The 21,209-nt window shown below is 40.1% G+C and overlaps 1 protein-coding gene across 3 annotated transcripts in view; it reads left to right on the forward strand.

Annotated features, from left to right (window-relative positions):
* The window catches only part of PAIP2B (poly(A) binding protein interacting protein 2B), a 40,720-nt gene that overhangs the window by 10,844 nt on the left and 8,667 nt on the right, over positions 1-21,209 (forward strand). For 2 of the 3 annotated variants that reach the window (XM_037048129.1, XM_037048128.1), the window contains exon 3: positions 19,130-19,278. In XM_037048129.1, coding sequence (XP_036904024.1) covers positions 19,141-19,278 — 138 coding nt within the window. In that variant the 5' untranslated portion in view covers positions 19,130-19,140. Of the gene's footprint in view, positions 1-8,225; positions 8,248-19,129; positions 19,279-21,209 lie in introns of those variants that run through there. The other variant, XM_037048130.1, reaches the window with a different exon arrangement.

Raw genomic sequence — 21,209 nt, forward strand, 5'->3', positions numbered from 1 at the left:
GAAATTCTTTTTGAAGGTTTTATCAGAATTTAACAAAAGCTTTAGATTAATTTTGGAAGAGTCAATATTTTACAGTATGTCCATCCATTTATTCAAATCATTTTTTAAATATATATTTACTTATATATATATTTATTTATTTATGTTTAGAGAGTGGGGAAGGGAGGGAGATAGGGAGAGAAAGATCAGTGTATGAGAAACACATTAATTGGTTACCTCTTGAATGACCCCAACCAGGGGCCTGGCCAGCAACCCAGGCATGTGCCTCTGCTGGGAATCAAACCAGTGACCCTTTGGGTTCCAGGACGATGCCCAACCTACTGAGCCACACCAATCAGGCATATTTAAGTCATCTGAAAGTTCTTGCAATAAATTGTTTTGTGTTCTATACATTTATTAGGTTTATTCTGAAGAATTATGGACTTTGTATGTGTGTGTATGATATTATAATTTGGGTCTTTTTTCTTTTTTCTAACTGGTTGTTGTTGGTTTATATGAAACTGTTTATTTTGTATGTTTATTTTGCAACCAGTCTTATTATTAAATTCTCTTACTATCCCTAGTAGTTTTCAAATGATTCTTAATTAGTCTTGCTGAAAAATTAAAATCATATTGGCAAAGAAGGATAATTTTGCCTCTTTCTTTGTAATAGTTATACTTCTTATTTTGTGTTCTTGACATATTGCATTGGGTGGTAACACTCAAAGTTACAGGTAGTCAGGATAGTGCATGTTCTTAATCTTTTCCCTTTTTTTTAATGGGAATGCACTAAAGTTTTGAGATAGATGCTTATGTGAATATATTGATTGCCTTAAATAAACTTGATTTTATTCATTTTTAAAAATTGTATTCCTTTCTAAAAGGATTTTTTAGAAATTTTATTTATTTATTTTTAGAGAGGGGGAAGGGAGGAAGAGAAAAAGGGAAAGAAACATCAATGTAAAAGAGAAATACGGGTTGATTGCCTCTTCCATGCACTCCAACTGGGGACTGAAACCTCAACCCAGGAATGTACCCCGACTAGGACTCAAACCAGATGACCTTTTGCTTTGTGAAATGGTGCCCAACCAACTAAGCCACACCAGTCAGGGCTCTAAAATGATTTTTTTTAGAAACAAACTTTTTTTAAAAGATTTTGTTTACTTGTCTTTAGAGGAGAAGGGAAGGAGAGAGGGAGAGAAATATCAATGTATGGTTGCCTCTCATGGGTCCCCTACTGGGAACTGGCCTGCAACCCAGGCATGTGCCCTGACTGGGAATCGAACCGTGATCCTTTGGTTTGTAGGCCCGCGCTCAATCCACTGAGCTACACTACCCAGGGCTAAAATGACTTTTTAATGTGTTTTTAAAATACATTTCTGGCAATACTGAGATGCTTATGTAGTTTTCTTTTTCCTTTGCCTAATATGATAAAATACATTTTTGTATTTCTCAATTTTAAACCATCTTGCATTTCTGGGCTGAACCCTATTTGATCAAAGTGGTTTTGTTTTAAATAAATTGCTTGATTTTATTTGCTCATGTTTTACTTGACTGTATATATTTGTAGCATGAAAATAGGTCTGTAGTTTTCTTTTGTGCTAATTTTGTTCTTTTTAATGTGTTGGATTATCTGTATACTAACCATTAGAGGACTCTTCATTTCTTTGTGCTCTGGAACACTTGCATAGGAATTATCTGCTTTTTGAAAGTAGGTGCTATTATGGACTATGTAGACTGGTCTTGCCCAACAGTAAAATGCCGTAATCTCAGTGATTTCAGCGTGCCTAGGAGCAGAACAGAATGTGATTATCTAGTGAGAGTTGATTTTAGTTTGATAGTAGTGTTCTTGGTGTCTTTTGATTACCAAAGCTGGCATTGCACTCATCCTCTGAGGGTTTGTAGGACCTTCGTTCTGGTATTGAACAGATACAACTGTTTAGTTCTGCAGTCTCGAAGATATCCAGTGCCCTTACCAGGGCTCTGCTTTGTTCTCACTGAAAGTATCAAGTTGTGCAATAAAACTTTGCTGTGCTAGAAGCTTTTGAAGAATGGGGTATTCTGGTTTAATTTTATGTTAACTTGGAAATACCAAGGTGAAAAAATCCTAAACTTTAACTCTCTGTTGAATGCAGTTCTAAGATGGAGCAAATAATTCCACTTTACTTCTCTAATAAGTTTGCTATATTCTGATCTAGTTAATGTTTTATTACAGAAGTCCTAAAGTATCTCTGAGGATCACACTATAAAGATCCTTTTTTAAAACTTTAGATGTATGGAAAGGTATTGTGTATATTCAGGCTGGATGGGTACTGATGCCTAAGTATACATTGTACATGAAATCTCATTGCAACTTGTTTTCTTATTTAACTCATAAAAATAAAACATATTTGATTGAGGATGGGAGTTGTGAGGAAATTTTGTTTTTAAATTGGTTGTCTTTATTTCTTTTTTAAAAATATTTTATTTCTTTTTTTTTAATTTTTAGAAAGAGGGGAAGAGAAGGAGAAAGAGAGGGAGAGAAACACCAATGTGTGGTTGCCTCTTACATTAGCCCCCACTGGGGACCTGGCCCGCAACTCAGGCTTGTGCCCTGACTGGGAATCAGACCATGACTCTTTGGTTCACAGCCCGCGCTCAATCCATTGAGCTACACCAGCCAGGGCAGTTGTCTTTATTTCATACTAAGATAGGCTACTATGCAGTACCCTTGTCTTTAGGGTACTAAAAAAAAAAAAACATTTTTCTACTTGCTATGTACTAGTGGTTCTCAAACTTAGATTCACCTGGAGGGCTTACTACTGCGCAGATTGCTAGGCCCTACTCAGAATTTCTGATTCAACAGGTCTAGGGTGAGGCCTGAGAATTTGCATTTCATCTAAAGTGATACCGATGCTGCTGCTGTATACTAATTGTAAATACTAGAAATCTGATTCTGAAAGAAGCTAAATTCGGTCTGGGAGTGTTGCATAGGTTATGGAGCAAATCATGAAAGATTCAGTCGTCTGCTGCCAGCATGACGTGTTCAGGGCATTAGTAAGACACAGTGATACGGCACAGTTCTTGTTTCACGATTGGCTAAGCCCTAGCCAAATGTCAAGTGAGAAATTGTTTCGTTTGCGAGACTTGGAGACTAGGGGACTCTGGTCAGATAGGATTTAGTGATTAATTCTATGGAAATAGGGGTTATCTATATGCCCCTTTCACCATTTAGCCTTGCTTTATGAGGGTCCAGTAATTTTTTTAAATGTTGAATAACTTTGAGTGCTTGTTAAATGGAAAGTTTTGTGTGTTTTTCAAAGATATTCTTGAGATTGTTTAATACAATAATTTAAGAGAATAAGAAAATTTTTCTAAAAAGGAAATCACTAGAATCATTTTACCTTATTAGAATGTTGGAGAATACTGCATAAAATACCAGAAGTGTTATGAATCTTTAATTCTTCCAGTGAGATGACATTGCATTATTTGAGGTAATACCTAGTGATTCTTGTAATCCCTCTGCAGATGAAAAGGAAGGCCAAAATCGTACACCTGGCATAGAAACTAGACACAGGAGACAGCTATGAAGGAATAGATATGTATATGTGTGTATATATACATACACACACACACACACACACACACACACATATATATACTTAGACATATACGTACATATGATGTATGTATATACACACATTTCTTAAATTATTCTTTTTATATAGACAAAGATAACTGTTCTGAACTTAGGCATCATACAGAAACTTCAAGTTGAAGAGAAAGCAAACTCTGGAAGCCACACCTTCTTACAGAGGAGATTTGCTTCAACAAGTTTTTCTTGCTTGTCTGCTACATAATTTCTTTTGTTCTACCGCTCACTGCCTCAGCTTTTCACGTCCATCAGCTGGTTCAGCATTGACTGTTGAAGGAATATCTGGTACTGCAAGCAGTGGGTTGGGCAGACTCCCTATCTGGAAATACTCCTGTTTTGTTCCCTTTTTCCTTCAGAGAAAACTGTGAGTGAGAGGAAAAAGAGTAGAACTAGATTCTACAGACTAGACCAGTGCTTCTGAAGCTTGGCTGCATGTCGCAAACAATTTCCAAGAGAGATTAGATCAGAGATAGTCAATCTTTAGGATTTCACAGGCTAGTAAATTTTCAAAAATATTTTTAGGACAATATACGATCACAATATTTTTATTTTTTTATGATTTTATTTATTTATTTTTAGAGAGAGGGGAAGGGAGGGAGAAAGAGACGGAGAGAAACACGATTGTGCGGTTTCCTCTATGTGGCCCCTACTGGGTGGGGATGTGGCCTGCAACCCAGGCATGTGCCCTGACTGGGAATCAAATTGATGATCCTTTGGTTCACAGTCTGCACTCACTGAGCCACACCAGCAGCCAGAGCCCATCACGATATTTTTAGAATAAGGATTGTAAAAACATTCTTATTAATATCATTCTATAAAAGGATATTTTAAAACCAAAAGACATATGAAGGCCTTAATTCAATGCAAAAAAGCAGTTATTTAAACTGAATAAATTTAATTTCATGAAAAACATTAATTTTTCTTATTCACCACAGGCTGGTGAATATTCACTTGGCACCACACCCGTTTGGTCATTCTTACCCTCAAGAAACTTGCTCTGACTGGTGTGGCTCAGTTGGTTGCTCATCGTTCCACAAACTGAAAGGTCACTGGTGTGATTCCCAGTCAGGGCACATGCCTAGGTTGTGGGTCAATCAGTTGAGGTGCGTGTCAGAGGCAACCAATCAATGTTTCTCTCTCACACTGCTGTTTCTCTCCCTCTCTTTCTCCTTCCTCTCCCTTCTCTCTAAAAATAACTAAATAAAATATTAAAAAAGAAACTTCTAGATTGTTTCCAAAACAAATAATGTATATATGTATAATGTATGCACTTGAATACACATATAATCAAATGTGAAATGGGGGTGGAAGTGGGGAAGACCTTAGGCAGAGGTTGTACTCAGGCTTCTATAGTGGCATTTCTTATATTATGCATTAAAAAATAACTTAAACTTTTATCAGATCAGTTGAAGACATTTGAAACCTTTGTTTTGTTACTGGTATTGTTAGTGAGAAAAGTTACATGTATTTCATATGTAATTTGCCCACTGGAATGTTTTTGAGTAGTGTTATCTGCTAAAGATTCCAGTTCTCCCTCTTTCCCCTATTAATAGCATATATCTTTTTTGGAGCTGGATATGGAGAAGTCAAGGTCTCTGTGATGTACGACCCCATGTGATGTTATCCTTGGAGGACAGTCGACAGCCTTTACCTGCCAGTGTGGAACCTGAGGGCAGGGCTGGGTACGAAGAGCTTGCCACTGACTGTAGGCAAGTCCATTGACCTTTAAATGCTTTATGGAGTGCATTTTATGTCTGTTCTGTACATTTCCCAGTAGGACAACAGCAGTGTCACAGAACATCTTTGAGGCATCATGGTTTCTAAAAGTTGTATTTTGTTAGTAACTGTTAGATTAAAAAATGTAGTAACTACTAAAGGCAATTAATTAGGGAACTGCATGATAGTTAAACAGAAGTTCTCAGAGCAATGAATTTACTGGTGCATGGATTTTTTTTCTTCTAACCAGCATAAGATTAGTGTTTTGTAGAACAACAATTAGGAAACTACTCAATAGGAATTAGAACAATTGAGAGTTGGACTGTTTCATGTAGTTTTCCACTGTATTGGAAAAATTGTCCCTGGTCTTTAGTCTTTCTATAATTAGAATCACCTATAGCAGTTAATAAGCAAAAATTCAAATGTTGGGCCTTGTTTTAGGCCTAGCAAGTCGGAATATCTGAAGGGTATGTTGTGGAGAGCTCCCAGGTGACTCTGATGTGCTCTAGTGACTGAGAACCACTGAATAGAAATAGGCCTTCTCAACACTTGATAAATGCAGTCTTTTTTAAAAATATATTTTATTGATTATACCATTACAGTTGTTCTATTCCCCCCCTTCATTCCCCTCCACCCGCACAGTCCCTCGCCCCCCATTCTCCCCCCACCCCCAGTTTATAACCATGTGTCTCAAGTTCTTTAGATTCTATATTTTGCCCTGGCTGGCGTAGCTCAGTGGATTGAGCGTGGGCCTGCGAACCACAGGATCGCAGTTCGATTCCCAGTCAGGGCACATGCCTGGGTCCCAGCAGGGGACTCACGAGAGGCAACCATACATTGATATTTCTCTCCTTCTCTTCCTCTCTAAATATGAATAAATAAAATCTGAAAAAAAAGATTAAAAAAAAGATTCTATATTTCCCCCACTATTCTTGCCCTCCCCCTATCTATTTTCTACCTACTGTCTATGCTATTTTCTGTACCTTCTCCCCCCTTCTCCTCCTCCCACTCCCCTGTTGCTAACCCTCCATGTGTTCTTCATTTCTATGGTTCCACTCCTGATCTAGCTGTCCTCTAGGTTTGCTTTGGTTTTAGGTGTGGTTGTTAATAACTGTGAGTTTGCTGTCCTTTCACTGTTCATATTTTTCATCTTCTTTTTCTTAGATAAGTCCCTTTAGCATTTCATATAATGAGGGCTTGTTGATGATGAACTCCTTGAACTTGACCTTATCTGAGAAGCACTTTATCTGTCCTTCCATTGTAAATGAAAGCTTTGCTGGATAGAGCAATCTTGGCTGTAGGTCTTTGGATTTCATGACTTGGAATACTTCTTTCCAGCCCCTTCTTGCCTGTAAGGTCTCTTTTGAGAAATCCACTGACAGTCTGATGGGAACTCCTTTGTGGGTGACTGTCCCCTTATCTCTTGCTGCTTCTAGGATTCTCTCCTTCATTTTAATCTTGGCTAATGTAATTATGATGTGCCTTGGTGTGTTCCTTCTTGGGTCCAACTTCTTTGGGACTCTCTGAGCTTCCTGGATTTCCTGGAAGTCTATTTCCTTTGCCAGACAGGGGAAGTTCTCTTTTATTATTTGTTCAAATAAGTTTTCCACTGGTGGCTGTTTCTTTTCCCCTTCTGGTACCCTTATAATCCGGGTGTTGGAACGTTTAAAGATGTCCTGGAGGTTCCTAAGCCTCTCCTCATTGTTTTGAATTCTCATTTCTTCCTTCCTTTCTGGTTGGATGTTTCATTCTTCCTTCTGGTCCATTCCATTGATTTGAGCCCCAGTTTCCTTTCCATCACTATTGGTTTCCTGGACATCTCCCTTCATTTCAATTAGTTTAGCCTTCATATGTTCCTCTAATTTGTGACTATAATCAACCAGTTCTGTGAGCATCCTGATAAACAGTGTCTTGAATTGTGCTTCTGAGAGGCTGGCAATCTGTTGGTCGCTTAGAGTTATTGGCTCTGGGACTTTGAGTTCTTCTTGAGCCATCTTTTGGGCTGTTCGTGCCTGTTCCGTAGCAGGATCGGAGCCCTAGGTCTTCACCAGAGCAGGGCAACTCAGTCGCTGGGTTGTGACGCTGTATGTGGGGGTAGGGTCAAAGAGGAGCAATGGCATCCGTCTGCCACCTCCCGCCACAGCCCCCACAGGTGCAGCAGCTGCCCCCGTCACCGGGCCCACGCGTTTCATCCCACTGCACGCAAGTGTGCCACCGCCGTCAGCCCTCGCCCCCTGGGGCCTGCGTGGTCCGTCTCACTGTGCTGCGAATGTGCGACCGCGGTCAGTCTGCCCCACACTCTGACTGGGTCCGGGCCACTTGTGCGCCTAGGTCGGGGGATCTGTCCTGCCTGACCCTGCTCCGCTGCTGGCTCTGCCCCTCTTACCATCCTCGTTGAACGGTTAGTTGTAGTTGGACTTCCGTATAATTCAATTTTCTGTTTTTTGGATGTGTCTTTGTTCTCCAAACCTTTGTTGTATTCAAACTTGGTTGTGGGAGAAGGTACAGTGTTTCCACCTATGCCTCCATCTTGGCGGAAGTCCAATAAATGCAGTCTTAATCCTATTTGAGTATGCTTCTCTTGTATATTCTTGGCTCTGGTCTAGGGACTAGACTATGTAGTAATCATGTTTGCTCTTGTCAGTCTTCCCAGAGTGTTTGTATCCAGATTTGCAGACTCCCATTTCATCAGTAGGGCGATTTTATAGGTCAGTATAGGACACAATAGAGATTGTCCTATACAGTTTCTATTGTATCCTATTTATATTGTCTTTCTTACCTGGCAGCCTTCAGTTTAAATTCTCTTTGTGATTTATTTTTGTTATTAATGTATTTTCTTTTAGGAAACCCAAATAATTTTCCTCTTGGCTTGTCGGGTAATAAGCTTTTGAGAGCTTCTTGTCGATTTCTAATTGCAGGTATGTTCAGTTTTCTGTGTGCTTAACCAGGGCATTGATATTCAACTAGCAAGCCTTTTTCTTACATCGAATAGAAGATACCTAATGGAGCATTATGTGTTGAGGGCAATATAGGAAAGCTTGGCAGGGTTGCTACTCCCTAATTTTCATTAAAGTCCATGCAGCTTTTCTGAGAACCAAATGAAATAGAAATAGAGGAAACAAGGTCATTGTAATGAGGGATGGACCTGAAAATTTTAAAGCCTTTATATACAGACCCTACCTGTCCTCCCCACCCACCCTCCATAAAAGCTGAACTTATCCTGCCTCCTTTCCACCTTGATCTTCCACCAAATCGTGTAGAAAAGCTGATGGGTTTGTTTACTTTGTAAAACAGGGAGACAGAGATTATTTTAGTGCAGAGTATAACATGCCATATAAAAATGTTCTCCATGAATTTAAAAGGCTTTATGAAATTGTTTTTGTATTGCTTATGAAGCTTTAAAATATGTGTATGTATATATACATACCTTTATACATTACAGGTATGTATGTATACCTGTGAGAAATTAGAAGATGAAACAAAGTCACAAAGTTGGAGTTTGCGAGGTTTAGTTAGCAACTGTCCAGTCAGGTAGACTTGCATTAGGGGAACATAAGCATTCCTGCCACAGGGAAGTAAAATCTGCCGTGGAGTAAAGATGTTTCCCATGGCTTTGTGATGGACCACATCTCTCCCCATCACATCTCTCCCCATCACATCTCTTTCCCGATTGCTCTCCTTCCCTCGGATATGACTTTATGCTCACCATGCAACTCTCTGTTATTGATTAAGAATCCCAGGTGTTTAGATTTTGAATCAGGGGAATGGGTTAGCTATTCAAAAGATCAGATGAGTATCCCCTCCTACCTTCCCGTGCCTGACACTGTTAGTTACTCCTTTCTCCTGCATTTGCAGCCTCTCCCTCTCCACTAGACCATTTCTATGAACATTTAAGCATGCTCTAGACTCTCCACCCTTTAAGAAATAACGTTTCCGGGGACCTGTCATCTCTTCAATTTCTGGTCATTCTCATCCCTTTCCTTGACAGCTCAGCTCCTTAAAAGTGTTATCCAGAACTTCCCATCACCTGCAAGTCATACCTCCATTTGGCTTTCACCCTTAGGTCTGTTCATGGAAACTGCTCTTATGAAGCTCATCAGAGACCTCGACGGCCCTAATTTCTGTGGACACTCCTTAGCCTTCCTCTTGACCTTTGTGTTGACTTCAAACAGAAGTCAACTTCTGTTGACTTCAACACACCTATCTACTGGGTGTATTGGTTTCCTGTCACTGCTGTAACAAATCACCACAAACTGGGAGCTTAAAACAACATACTCTCTGACAGTTCTGGAGGCCAGAAGTCAGAATCAAGGGCTGGCAGGCTGCACTCCCTCTGGAGGCTGTGGGAGAGGGAAAGTCTGTTCTTTGCCTCCTCATCTGTTGCATTCCTTGACTTGTGGCCACTTTACTCCAATCTCTGCCTCCGTGATCACATTCCCCCCTTCTCTTCCCTCTGTCTCAAATCTCCCTCTGCTTTTCTCTAATCGGGACACTTACTGGATTAGGGGCCTATTAGAACAATCCAGGGTGATTTATTTACCTCAAGGTCCTTAATTTAGTTATAGCTGCAAAGACCCCTATTCTATACAAAGTACCCTTCACAGGGGTACTTCTAGGGGCTAGGGGTGCTACCATCCAACTCTCCATACTGGGGTTCTGTTTTCCCAGTGTGGATTTCTGTGATGACACACTCTTCTGGTTTCCTTCTTAAAAATCTGGCTTCTTAGTCTCCTTTTCTATATTATCGTCCTCCTCTACCTGACTTTTCAAAATGTGTACACACCAGCCCTGGCTGGTGTGGCTCAGTGGATTGAGCTCGGACTGCAAACCAAAGGATCTCCCATTCAGTTTCCAGTCAGGGCACGTGCCTGGGTTGCTGGCCAGGTCCCCAGTAGGGGGCATGCAAGAGGCAACCACACATAGATGTTTCTCTCCCTCTTTCTCCTTCCCTTCCACTCGCTCTAAAAATAAATAAATAAATAAAATCTTTAAAATGTGCACATACCATTTGTAATAGTGTCGACAACAAAATAACATTTCTAAATGAAAAAAGCAAGCAACAAGAAAAAACCGTAAATAAAGAAATAGATAAATAAGAAAATGTGCACACACATCAGGTCTGGGTCTTGGACCTCCTTCTCATCTCATTTTGTCCTTCATCCCTAGGTGCTATCTTCTGGTCCCACGGCTTCTGTTACCAGATTTTTATGTTTATCCAGACCACTCCAGTTCTTGATGCATGTAGACAGCCTGCTTAACATCACCATTTGAGTGTTTCAGAGGCATTACAAATTTAACATCTCCAAAATAGAACTCATCACCCTTTTTAAACCCACTCCCCATCACCACCCAAGAAAAGTTTGCCCTTCCCACAGAGTTCCTTAGCTCAGTGATGACATTCCCATCTACCCAGTTGCTTATGCCAAAGTTATCCTTGATACTTTTCTCCTCCTGTCTCCCCACATAAGTTCATGACCACAGACAACCGAAAATAGTTTTGGAATCTGCCTGCTCACTCTCGTGCTACCATTACTCGGTCCAAGCAGCCACCGGTTTTCTTTCATCTGGAGTAGTACATTAGCTTCCTTACTGGTCTCCCATTACTCACTCTCAGTCTGCCCAGTCTATTTTCCATATATCAGCCTGAGTTATGTACAAATATAAATTGAATCATGTTGCTGTGGTGTCTAGAATCCTTTTTAATGGTTTTCATTGCCTTTAGGATGAAATCCAAAATCCTTCATGTAGTCTCTAACATCCTGCCCCATCTGACCCTGTCTGCTTCAGCGCTCTTCCGGGCCTTTCTCTTAGTGGTTCTCCTTTGACCCTCCGACTCTGTGCATACCCACGTCCTTTTAGTTCCTGAAAGTTCTTTCCTTCCTCTAAGTCTTTGCATGTTCTTTTTTTCTGTCTGTCTATTGCTAGCTAACTTATATTCTTTAGGTATGAGTATGTTACTTGCTCAGGGAAACCTTTTTTAAATCCCTCACTCCTGCACTTAATTGGATCCCTCTCCTGTTTTCTCATAGTCCCATTTACTACTTCTTTTGTAACAGGGATCACTGTTTTTCTTAGTTGCTTATGTCTCTCCTGAGAAAATGTAAATACTACCAGGGCGAGGACTGTGTAGCCTGTTGAAGCACCTCGAGCATAGTTGGCCAGTGCCAGCAGGCAGTCAGATATTAATGAGCGAGTGCATCTAGATATAACTAAGAATGGACAAAACCTGTGTCTAGTGGCAGTGTATTTGAAGTAAAATAAAATTTAAAACTGTTATTCACAATATTTAACTTTTTAAAAATGGTATTAACCAGACTGAATGAAGTTAACAAAACTGTAGGAGACAGTAAAGACTAGTTTTTATATCCACTGTTCAATAAACTCTTTTTTTAACCTAATTCACATTTTATTTTATTTTATTTATTTTTTAAAATATATTTTATTGATTATACCATTACAGTTGTTCTATTCCCCCCTTCAATCCCCTCCACCTGCACCCTCCCTCCCCCACCATTCTCCCCCCCTTAGTTTATAACCACGTGTCTCAAGTTCTTTAGATTCTATATTTCCCCCACTATTCTCGCCCTCCCCCTATCTATTTTCTACCTACCATCTATGTTATTTTCTGTGCCTTCTCCCCCCTTCTCCCCCTCCCACCCCCCTGTTTCTAACCCTCCATGTGTTCTTCATTTCTATGTTTCCACTCCTGATCTAGCTGTCCTCTTAGTTTGCTTTTGTTTTAGGTGTGGTTGTTAATAACTGGGTGTTTGCTGTCCTTTCACTGTTCATATTTTTCATCTTCTTTTTCTTATTCAATAAACTTTTTTCAGGCAATTCAGTCGAAAGTCCCAAATCTCATTTAGACTTAAACAGTAGCTAGATTTTGCTGTAAGCCTGTTGGATCTGAAAGGTTGTGGGAGTTTAAAGTGTTACATTGATGAAGCACATATTCTGGAAATGTCCTAGAGACATTAAAAGCACTAAACTTTTTTTAATAGTATTTTTAAACTTCATTTATTTATTTTTAGAGCGAGGGGGAGGGAGAAAGAAAGAGGGAGGAAAACATCGGTGCGTGGTTGCTTCTCACACGCCCCCTACTGGGGGCCTTGTCTGCAACCCAGTCAGTACTCTGGGAATCGAACCTGTGATCCTTTGGTTTGCAGGCCAGCACTCAATCCATGGAGGCACACCAGCCAAGCCCTAAAATTCTTTATTGCTGAGAACCAAATCCCCTATTACAAGCCATTTTAGATATGAATCCTTGACCATAGTAAAATGCTAAATCAACTGGTTGGCAGGCCTTAGTACCTCTATTTTGACTATGAACAGAGCTACATGTTTTTCTCTCTTCAGCCAAAATGACAGCTATTTTCCATTTTTGGCCTATTTGCTGTGTATAGAAGAGGGAAAGTGAGGTGGAGGGGGAGTAAATTTCAAGTACTTCTTAGATGTCATGTGGTAATATAGACACAGACCAGACATCAGCTTTTTTACCTACTGTCGCTATAATTGTAGAGAACTTCTGGACCAATGACCCACTTTACACTGCACATTTGCCCTCTCAGTAGAGAAGGAAAAAGATGTGGCAACTGATTGTGTGGCAGAGCTGGTTGTCATTGTTTAGTGAGTGTCTGCATTAGTTATTTGTTACTATGTAACAACTTACCACAAAGCTTAGCAGGTTAAAACAACAAACATTTCTTATCTCACAGTTTCTGTGGGCCATGAATCTGAGAGCAGCTTAGCTAGGTGCCTCTACCTCAGACTCTCCTGAAGTTACAGTCATGCCGTCAACTGGGATGGCTGTCTTATTGGAAGACTTGATTGGGGGAAGATGAACTTATAATTCACTCACATGGTTATTAACAGGATTCAATTCTTGGTCACATGATCCTCTCCTCTCCTCTCCTCTTCCATGGCAATATGCAACAACATGACAGCCTTCTGATTTGCGATCCTCCTTATGTAAACAAGCACTTCCCACATCTCTGGAAGCTTTGGAGGCATTTCATTTTTTGTCCCTGCTACACTACAGTACCATAATGATGTGTATCCATGTGTGCATTTGTGTGGGTGAGGATCAAGTGAAATGGTGAATGTGAAAGGTCACAGTAGGATGGTTAGAGAAACATTGTGCTCTTAGCAGGTAAGCATGGTGGATGGTGAGCTGGAGAAGACTTGGGGAAAGGGAGAATGTTACACCCACCTCTGGAAGCAGGAAAGTTGGGGGTGCTCCAGGCAATGATCCTGTCTTACCCAGTGTCTTTCCCAAGGTGGAGGGCATTCCTCAAATGCCTTACTTCCTGGGAGTCTCCAGTCTCCATCAAAGTCTCCCCATCGCCACCCTGTACTAAAGTCGAGGGGCACATTAAGCACCACTTCACTGTCACCCAGTGACCCCACAAATGAGTGTTGTTCTTGAACTAACCCAGCAACTCAGGGTGCTTAACCCCTGAATCTAGTACCTTCATTGTTCTTACTATAGAAATGTCTGGATAGTTTTTTAGAGTGAGGCTGGACAGATTGTGTGCCTTAAGTCAGAGCATAGATATTAAAGTTGTTAAGATAACAACTTGTTAAGTTGTTAACCACTATTCAAATTAAGTTGTTGGATCGCTGGTATTAAGAGAAACCAAACTTCCCAATTGTGTGGAAAACACAGGTAGAGTGGTATAAAGTGCAAATTAACACTGTGCAGCCAGCTGTAAGGAAACCACTTTCCCAGTACCAGCTGTCCTGTATCTCAGTGTTTGCAGCTTTTCTAAAGTGTGTTAATTTGGGGAACACCCCCATGTTGAGATTATGGGAATTTTTTTTCCTTTTCTCATGAACAACTACATCCTGCAATTTGCTCTCTGTGTTCCACCTTCTTCTTGAATTAGAAATGTTTTCTGTTCTTTTTTCCTCTGCCTTCCCTTTTTCCTTACAGATTTATTTTGGGAGGAAAGCCAAATGTTTTAGAAAACTGAACTCTGCCTCTCTGTGAGTGATTTTCATGTTACTAAAGACAGTTGTTGTGCTGGCTGTAAGCAACTGGCGAATGAATCTTTGGAAATATAATATGTACAGCCTGCTACCCAGTGAGGATCAGGGTCTCTAAGAATCACCGTGCTGAGGAGTAGCCTACTTACTCACAGTTGCCCTGGCATTTAGAGCAGATTTGCTTCTACCATTGTTGTGCTGAAAATGGAAGTGGTAAAAATAAAGAACTGTTTTTCTCTCTTCTGTAGAGTTATAGAATTATTATTATGGAGCTGGATTTGGAATATAAAGGCAACCTTTTTAGTACAAAAACATCAAAAACACACCTAACACAGTAGGGCAATATTAACATACAAATGAAAAAAAGCAAATGATGGAGCATCATACTATTGCTAGTGATTTCTTTTGTCTGTATTTAAAATATGTTAAACTGATACATTTGGTACTAGGTGCCCTGTTTATACCAACAGTGAATTAAATGGGTTCTGTCTTAAATGAAATACTTTTTCAACTATCAGTAGTTGTTTTTCAGTCTATTCTTTACTCTCCACAGTTTTACAAAATGTCCATATCAGGTTAGAAAATTGCAAAAATTTTACAGGGGAGTAAACAGTAATTTTTTAGTGTTAAAAATTTACCCAGAAACAAAGAACTTTTTCATGACTGCTGCCAAGATGAAAATGAATGAGGATATAATTTGTTAAAGAAAATTGGAGATGGGATAGAAAGGGAAAGTTGGCTAGGTATAGTGATCCACGGACATTTATAAAGTTCCTAACATTGAGGTGAAGTACAAAATGTATGAACCTCCATCTTGCTTTTTGGGAATTGAGAATCCGTTTACAATGAGAAAAGTTTATGCCTATGAAACAGAACAGTAAAGTAATATTAACACCACGTCTACTAGGTTCAAGAGTGTAGAGCAGGGAAGAGTTTGAGTAGAGACTACAATGGTTTTTGAAGAATGGTTAGAATGTAACTAACAGAAGACACATTCCAGATGATTGCAAACATATCAAAATAGATTTAGAAGCCAACGTGTGAACAATTTTTAGAAATATGTATGTACAAGCTCTAGCTGGTGTGGCTTAGTGGATTGAGCACCAGCCTGAGAACTGAAAGGTCACCAGTTCAATTCCCAGTGAGGGCACATGACAGAGTTGTGGGCCAGGTCCCCAGTTGGGGGCAAGTGAGAGGCAACTAACTGATCAACGTATCTCTCGCATATCTCTTGCACATCAATGTTTGTCTCCCTCTCTTTCTCCCTCCCTTTCCCTCTCTCTAAAAATAAATAAATAAAACCTTTAAAAAAAGTCTTTAAAAAAAAGCCATGAACAGACAGACACTCACACAAACTATAGACAAAAATTAAGGCCAGTAACACTGCCACCCCAAAATTAAGCAAATAAATAAAATATTTTAACTTACAAGTTATTTTATAGAAAATTAAAATTATGAAAAATATAATAAAAGTTATTCAAAAGATAAGGAAAAGATATATACTCTGATAGAAAAATGGGCAAAGTACTTTATCAGAAAAATTATAAAACAAGAAATATAAAAGGTATAAGTATGTCTCAAAATATTCAGCCTCAGTAAAAATCAAAGAAATGTAAGTATACACAATAAATTGCAAGTTTTCTCTTATGATATTGGCAGTGGTTTAAAAAAATAATAATACTCATGAATGCAGAGGAACAATCACATACTACTGATGGGAATTTAAATTCTTATGGCAGGGTGACAATAAATTAAGAGCCTTAAAAGAAAAGAACATACTTTCTAATATAGCAGTTCTATTCCTAGGAGTTATCCTAAAGCAATCATTAGAAAAAATGAGCACAAGAAGTTCATGGAACTTTTATAGTATAGAAACATTAGAAACACCCCCAAAGACAGCATGGCTACGTTAACATAGAAATGAGTAAAAGCAAGTGATGGTACATCATGCTGTTACTATAAGAATGGATACTTGGAGAGTGTGTATTTCTGTATACGCAAATACAGTAGGGATGTCAGGAAGGTTATATACACTGCATTGTCAATCATTCTTTACTCTGGTTAGCTGAACAACTGGTGACCTTAATTTTCTTCTTTTTGCTTATCAATACAATGAAGCTGTATTATTTTTTGAAATATGTTCTAAAGAAAAACAAGAATCAAAATAAGAGACAGTTGCTTACAATGCTTATTAAGAATGCATTTCCTTAGTTCTGGCCAAGCTGGAGCCGTAGGTAGAAACTCTTCGCTTCCTTGTACAACCAAAAGGAAGATTACAACCAATATAAACACAATAAACAACCAGAAGTGCCAGAAAATCAAACTGCATGGAACTCTGACAACCCAGGATTTAAAGAAACATGCACCAGACCCGTAGGAGGGACTGGAGACGGGCAGCTGGGCAGGCGGAGAGGACCCAGAACAAGGCGGTGGGCCGAGGGAGCAAGGTGGGGCTGGCTTGAATGGGAAACTAAAGACTCAAGCTAGCTGTAAACTACCTCAAGGGTTACCACAGCCAGAAAAACCCCCAGTCTCACATGACAGTTCCTTGGAAAGTGGGGCTAGAGCCAGCAAGAGAGCTGCAATGTTCCCTCTCTGACTCCTCCCCCTAAGACAGTGCCACAATGCAGCAAAGAGGGTTGCCCTGCCCTGGAGAATACCTAGGGCCCCGCCCCCTTACAACTAAACGGGTGCCCCAAGACAAAGAAATAGGGCCCAAATGAAAGAACAGAGCAAAACTCCAGAAAAAGAGCTAAACAACAAGGAGGTAGCCAACCTATCTGACGCAGAGCTCAAAACACTGGTAATCAGAATGCTCACAGAACTGACTGAGCTTGGTCGAAAAATGAAGGAACAAATGAAGGCTACCCAAAGTGAAATAAAGCAAAATATACAGGAAATCAATAGTGAAGGGAAGGAAACCAGGACTCAAATCAACAGTCTGGAACAAAAGGAAGAAATAAACATCCAACCGGAACAGAGTGCAAAAACAAGAATTCAAAAAAAAGGAGGAGAGGCTTAGGAACTTTTAGGACAACTTTAACCATTCCAACATCCATATCATAGGGGTGCCAGAAGGAGAAGAAAAAGAGCAAGAAGTTGAAAACTTATTTGAACAAATAATGAAAAATTATTTGAGAAAAATTGGGAAAACTGTAATAGTATAATCAATAAAATACACTTCCCCAATCTGAAAAAGGAAATAGACTTCCAGGAAGTCCAGGAAGCCCAGAGAGTCCCAAAGAAATTGGACTGAAGGAGGACCACACCAAGGCACATCATCATTAAGTTACCCAAGATTAAAATAGAGGAGAGAATTCTAGAAGCAGCAAGAGATAAGGGGACAGTCACCTACAAAGGAGTTCCCATCAGACTGTCAGTGGATTTCTCAAAAGACCTTCCAGGCAAGAAGGGGCTGGAAAGAAGTATTCCAAGTCATGAAAAACAAGGACCTACATCCAAGATTACTCCCTCCAGCAAAGCTTTCATTTAAAATGGAAGGGAAGATAAAGTGCTTCCCAGATAAGGTCAAGTTCAAGGAGTTCATCATCACCAAGCCCTTACTATATGAAATGTTAAAGGGACTTATCTAAGAAATAGAAGAAGATCAAAAACTATGAACAGTAAAATGGCAACAAACTCAGAACTATCAACAACTGAACCTAAAAAAAAAAAGAGATGAAAACAAAAACTAAGCAAACAACTAGAACAGGAACAGAATCAGAGAAATGGAGATCACATGGAGGGTTTTCAGTGGGCAGGGAGAGGAGAAGAATGAGGGGAAGGTACAGGGAATAAGTATAACCGGTAGGCATAAAATAGACGGGGAGAGGTTGAGAATGGTTTAGGAAACAGAAGTCAAAGAACTTATATGCACAGCCCATGGACATGAATTAAGTAGAGGGACTGGCTGGAGGGGTGGGGGGTGCAGGATAGAATGGGGAAAATTGGGAAAACTGTAATAGTATAATCAATAAAATACACTTAAAAAAATAATGTGTTTTCTTGTTTAGACATCAAGGAAGCTGTGTGATCTTGATTAGGTTCTAGAACCTATGGAATTTGCTTTTGAAAAGATTCCCCCACCACCACTTGCCTAGAAAGGCTAAGGAACCCTAGACATGTTATTGTTTTTCCCCTTCTTCCCTCCCTCTCTCCCTTCCTTTCTTCTTTCCTTCCTTTTTACAAGAGAACAAATCCATTTTATTTATTTACTTTTCAATAAATGTTAAGTCCTTGAGGGGTACAGATTACAGATTCTGTGTCCAGTTGCCTTAGCAGGAAGGTTGCTTTGGAATTTAGCACGAGCCACACCACTGTTTCCATGAGCGAGAGTTACCTTTCCCCAGGTGACTGACTGGTTTTGTTCGATTTGCCACCAGGAAGTAACCACATCTCTTGCCTAGACAGAGTTCAGTTTCATCTCGAGCATAAACGTGTATAATTTTGAGAAGAGCTGTGTGCTCTCTCTGGTTCCAGAGCCCCCTCTTATAGCCAGCAAAAATGGCCTTGGAACACAGCCTTTCAGATGTATTTGTCGTCATAGAAGTCCTGTTCACAGCAGGCCTTCACAAGCTCCACAGTGGCAGAAACAGGACATCTTTTTTTCTTTAAACTTTTAAAGAATTATACATCTGTATAGTTGATAACTACAGGACATGGTTAGTTTTTTAACAGGTACAGATTAGCAGTTTGCATTCATATGTAGTTAATAACTTTGACTTAGAACTTCAGAAGCTTCTGGAAGAATCTGAATGTTATAGGTTTTCCTTTCCTTGATCCTTGTAGCATTTTATTTTTTCTTTTGCTTCTGTTTAGGTTCTATCATAATGAATGGCTCCAGTGTGGTAAACACATCACCCATCATAAAATCCAAAGAGGACCAGGGGTTAAATGGACACGATGAGAAGGAAAACCCATTTGCAGAGTATATGTGGATGGAGAATGAAGAGGATTTTAACAGACAGGTAAAGAAAGAAGTGGAAGGACAATGATGTATATAACTCAGCAGCTCTAATACTTTATTGTCAGTCTGTTACAAAAGAAATGGGCCATTGGCTTTAGAATAACTTAAAAATACATGGAGTCCAGCTCTCCGGGTCTGAGCTGACTAGGAAGCACTTTCAACTGGTAAGAGACCACAGTACTTTGCAGGAAGATTGTGATGTTTTTCTACCACATTGACTAAGAGGATCTAACGCCATGGTGATCTGGTATAGACTTCTGGGAAACAGCAGTTTTGTGAAAATAGACCAACCTGGCATGCCCCAGATAGGAACTCAGGAGCTGGCAAAGTGTGAGCCTGAGTTAGCTGAGGGTGCAATAGAGTGGGGGAAAGGCTAGGCTGCTTCAACAAAGATTCAGCAGTAATTCGTCGTTGTCTTGTGTCTGTAACAATGGCTCAGCCCAAGGTAAGCCATTCCAGGTAGATAGGTGGACCACATAGTTCCTTCCATGTTGTTGCTTTGCCACCCCTGGGGCACTGACAGGTGAGTAGCCGAAGGATAACTGGACGTCTAGCCGCTGGGAAAGGGAGAGAGCTGAAGGCCACGACAAGGGATCTCCTTTTAACCAAGTGATGCTAAGTTCTCACATCCCTTCTGGGGACATTACATGATAACTACATGTTAAATAGTTACATGGCTCTATATGGCATTGGAGAACGGATATACAGTATTAACTGAACAGCTTAGTGCTGTCGGGGGTTGTACCTGTGGATAAGGATAGATTTATTTATTTTTTATTTGGGGGGAAGGGGAGAAAGCAAGGGAGAGAAACATCAGTGTGTGGTTGCCTCTCATATACCCCCTTTTGGGAACCTGGCCCACAACCCAGGCATGTGCCCTGACTGGGAATGGAACCAGTGACCCTTTGGTTCATAGGCTGGCACCCAATCCACTGAGCCACACCAGGCAGGGCAGGATAAGGATAGATTTAATATGGGGAACACACTGTTATGCTTTTGGAGAGAGTCAGGGCAGATCTTGAGTAGTCACGTTAAATCTTGTGGCTTGGAAATATTTTGTGGTTATTGTTGTTTTAAGTACTTTATAACTTTCTAATTAACTTGAAATTTTTAAAAAAGTGTTGTTATGGCCCTGGCTGGTGTAGCTCAGTGGATTGAGCTCGGGCCTGCGCACCAGACGATCGCGGTTCGATTCCCAGTCAGGGCACATGCCTGGGTTGCAGTCTGGTTCCCTGCAGGCCAACTCCCAGCAGGGGACGCACGAAAGGCAACCCTACATTGATGTTTCTCTCCCTCTCTCCTTCCCCTCTAAAGATAAATAAATAAATAAATACAATAAAAATAAAAAAAAAGTGTTGTTATTTATAATTGTTGAATACTACTTTTGAGTCTTGCTACCAGTAACTCTTCCTCTGAATTCATGAGGTTAAGTGTATTAGCTAATTTGGGTGATTGTTTGTGCTGGACCCTCTATGGTTGTGGCATGAGTGAGCTGTGAATTTGTCACCAGCCTCACTGTGGGAAATGGGAGGGCCAAATGTAAAACAGGAGGCCTGTTAGAATCACACAGTCTGCAGAATGAATTCTTTTGTAAGAGTTAACAATGATTGCAAATAGATACGAAATATCCTAGATATATATTGCTTTAGTTTAGAGCCATCTTTAAGAAATTTCGAGTTGTTTAAATATTCATATTATTTCTTGCTTTGAAAGAATACTACATTGATGACATTTTCTACTGGTATGTCAAAAAGTATTCTTTCTGCCCTGGCTGGTGTAGCGCAGTGGATTGAGCGCGGGCCTGTGAACCACATGATCGCAGTTCGGTTCCTGGTTGGGGCACGTGCCTCCGTTGCGGGCCGGTTCCCAGCGGGGGACTCACGAGAGGCAAACATACATTCATGTTTCTCTCCTTCTCTCCTTCCCTTCCCC

Source organism: Sturnira hondurensis, unplaced genomic scaffold (assembly GCF_014824575.4).
Source record: "Sturnira hondurensis isolate 20B ecotype Veracruz unplaced genomic scaffold, ASM1482457v3 Scaffold0006413, whole genome shotgun sequence".
In the NCBI taxonomy this organism is placed as follows: domain Eukaryota; kingdom Metazoa; phylum Chordata; class Mammalia; order Chiroptera; family Phyllostomidae; genus Sturnira; species Sturnira hondurensis.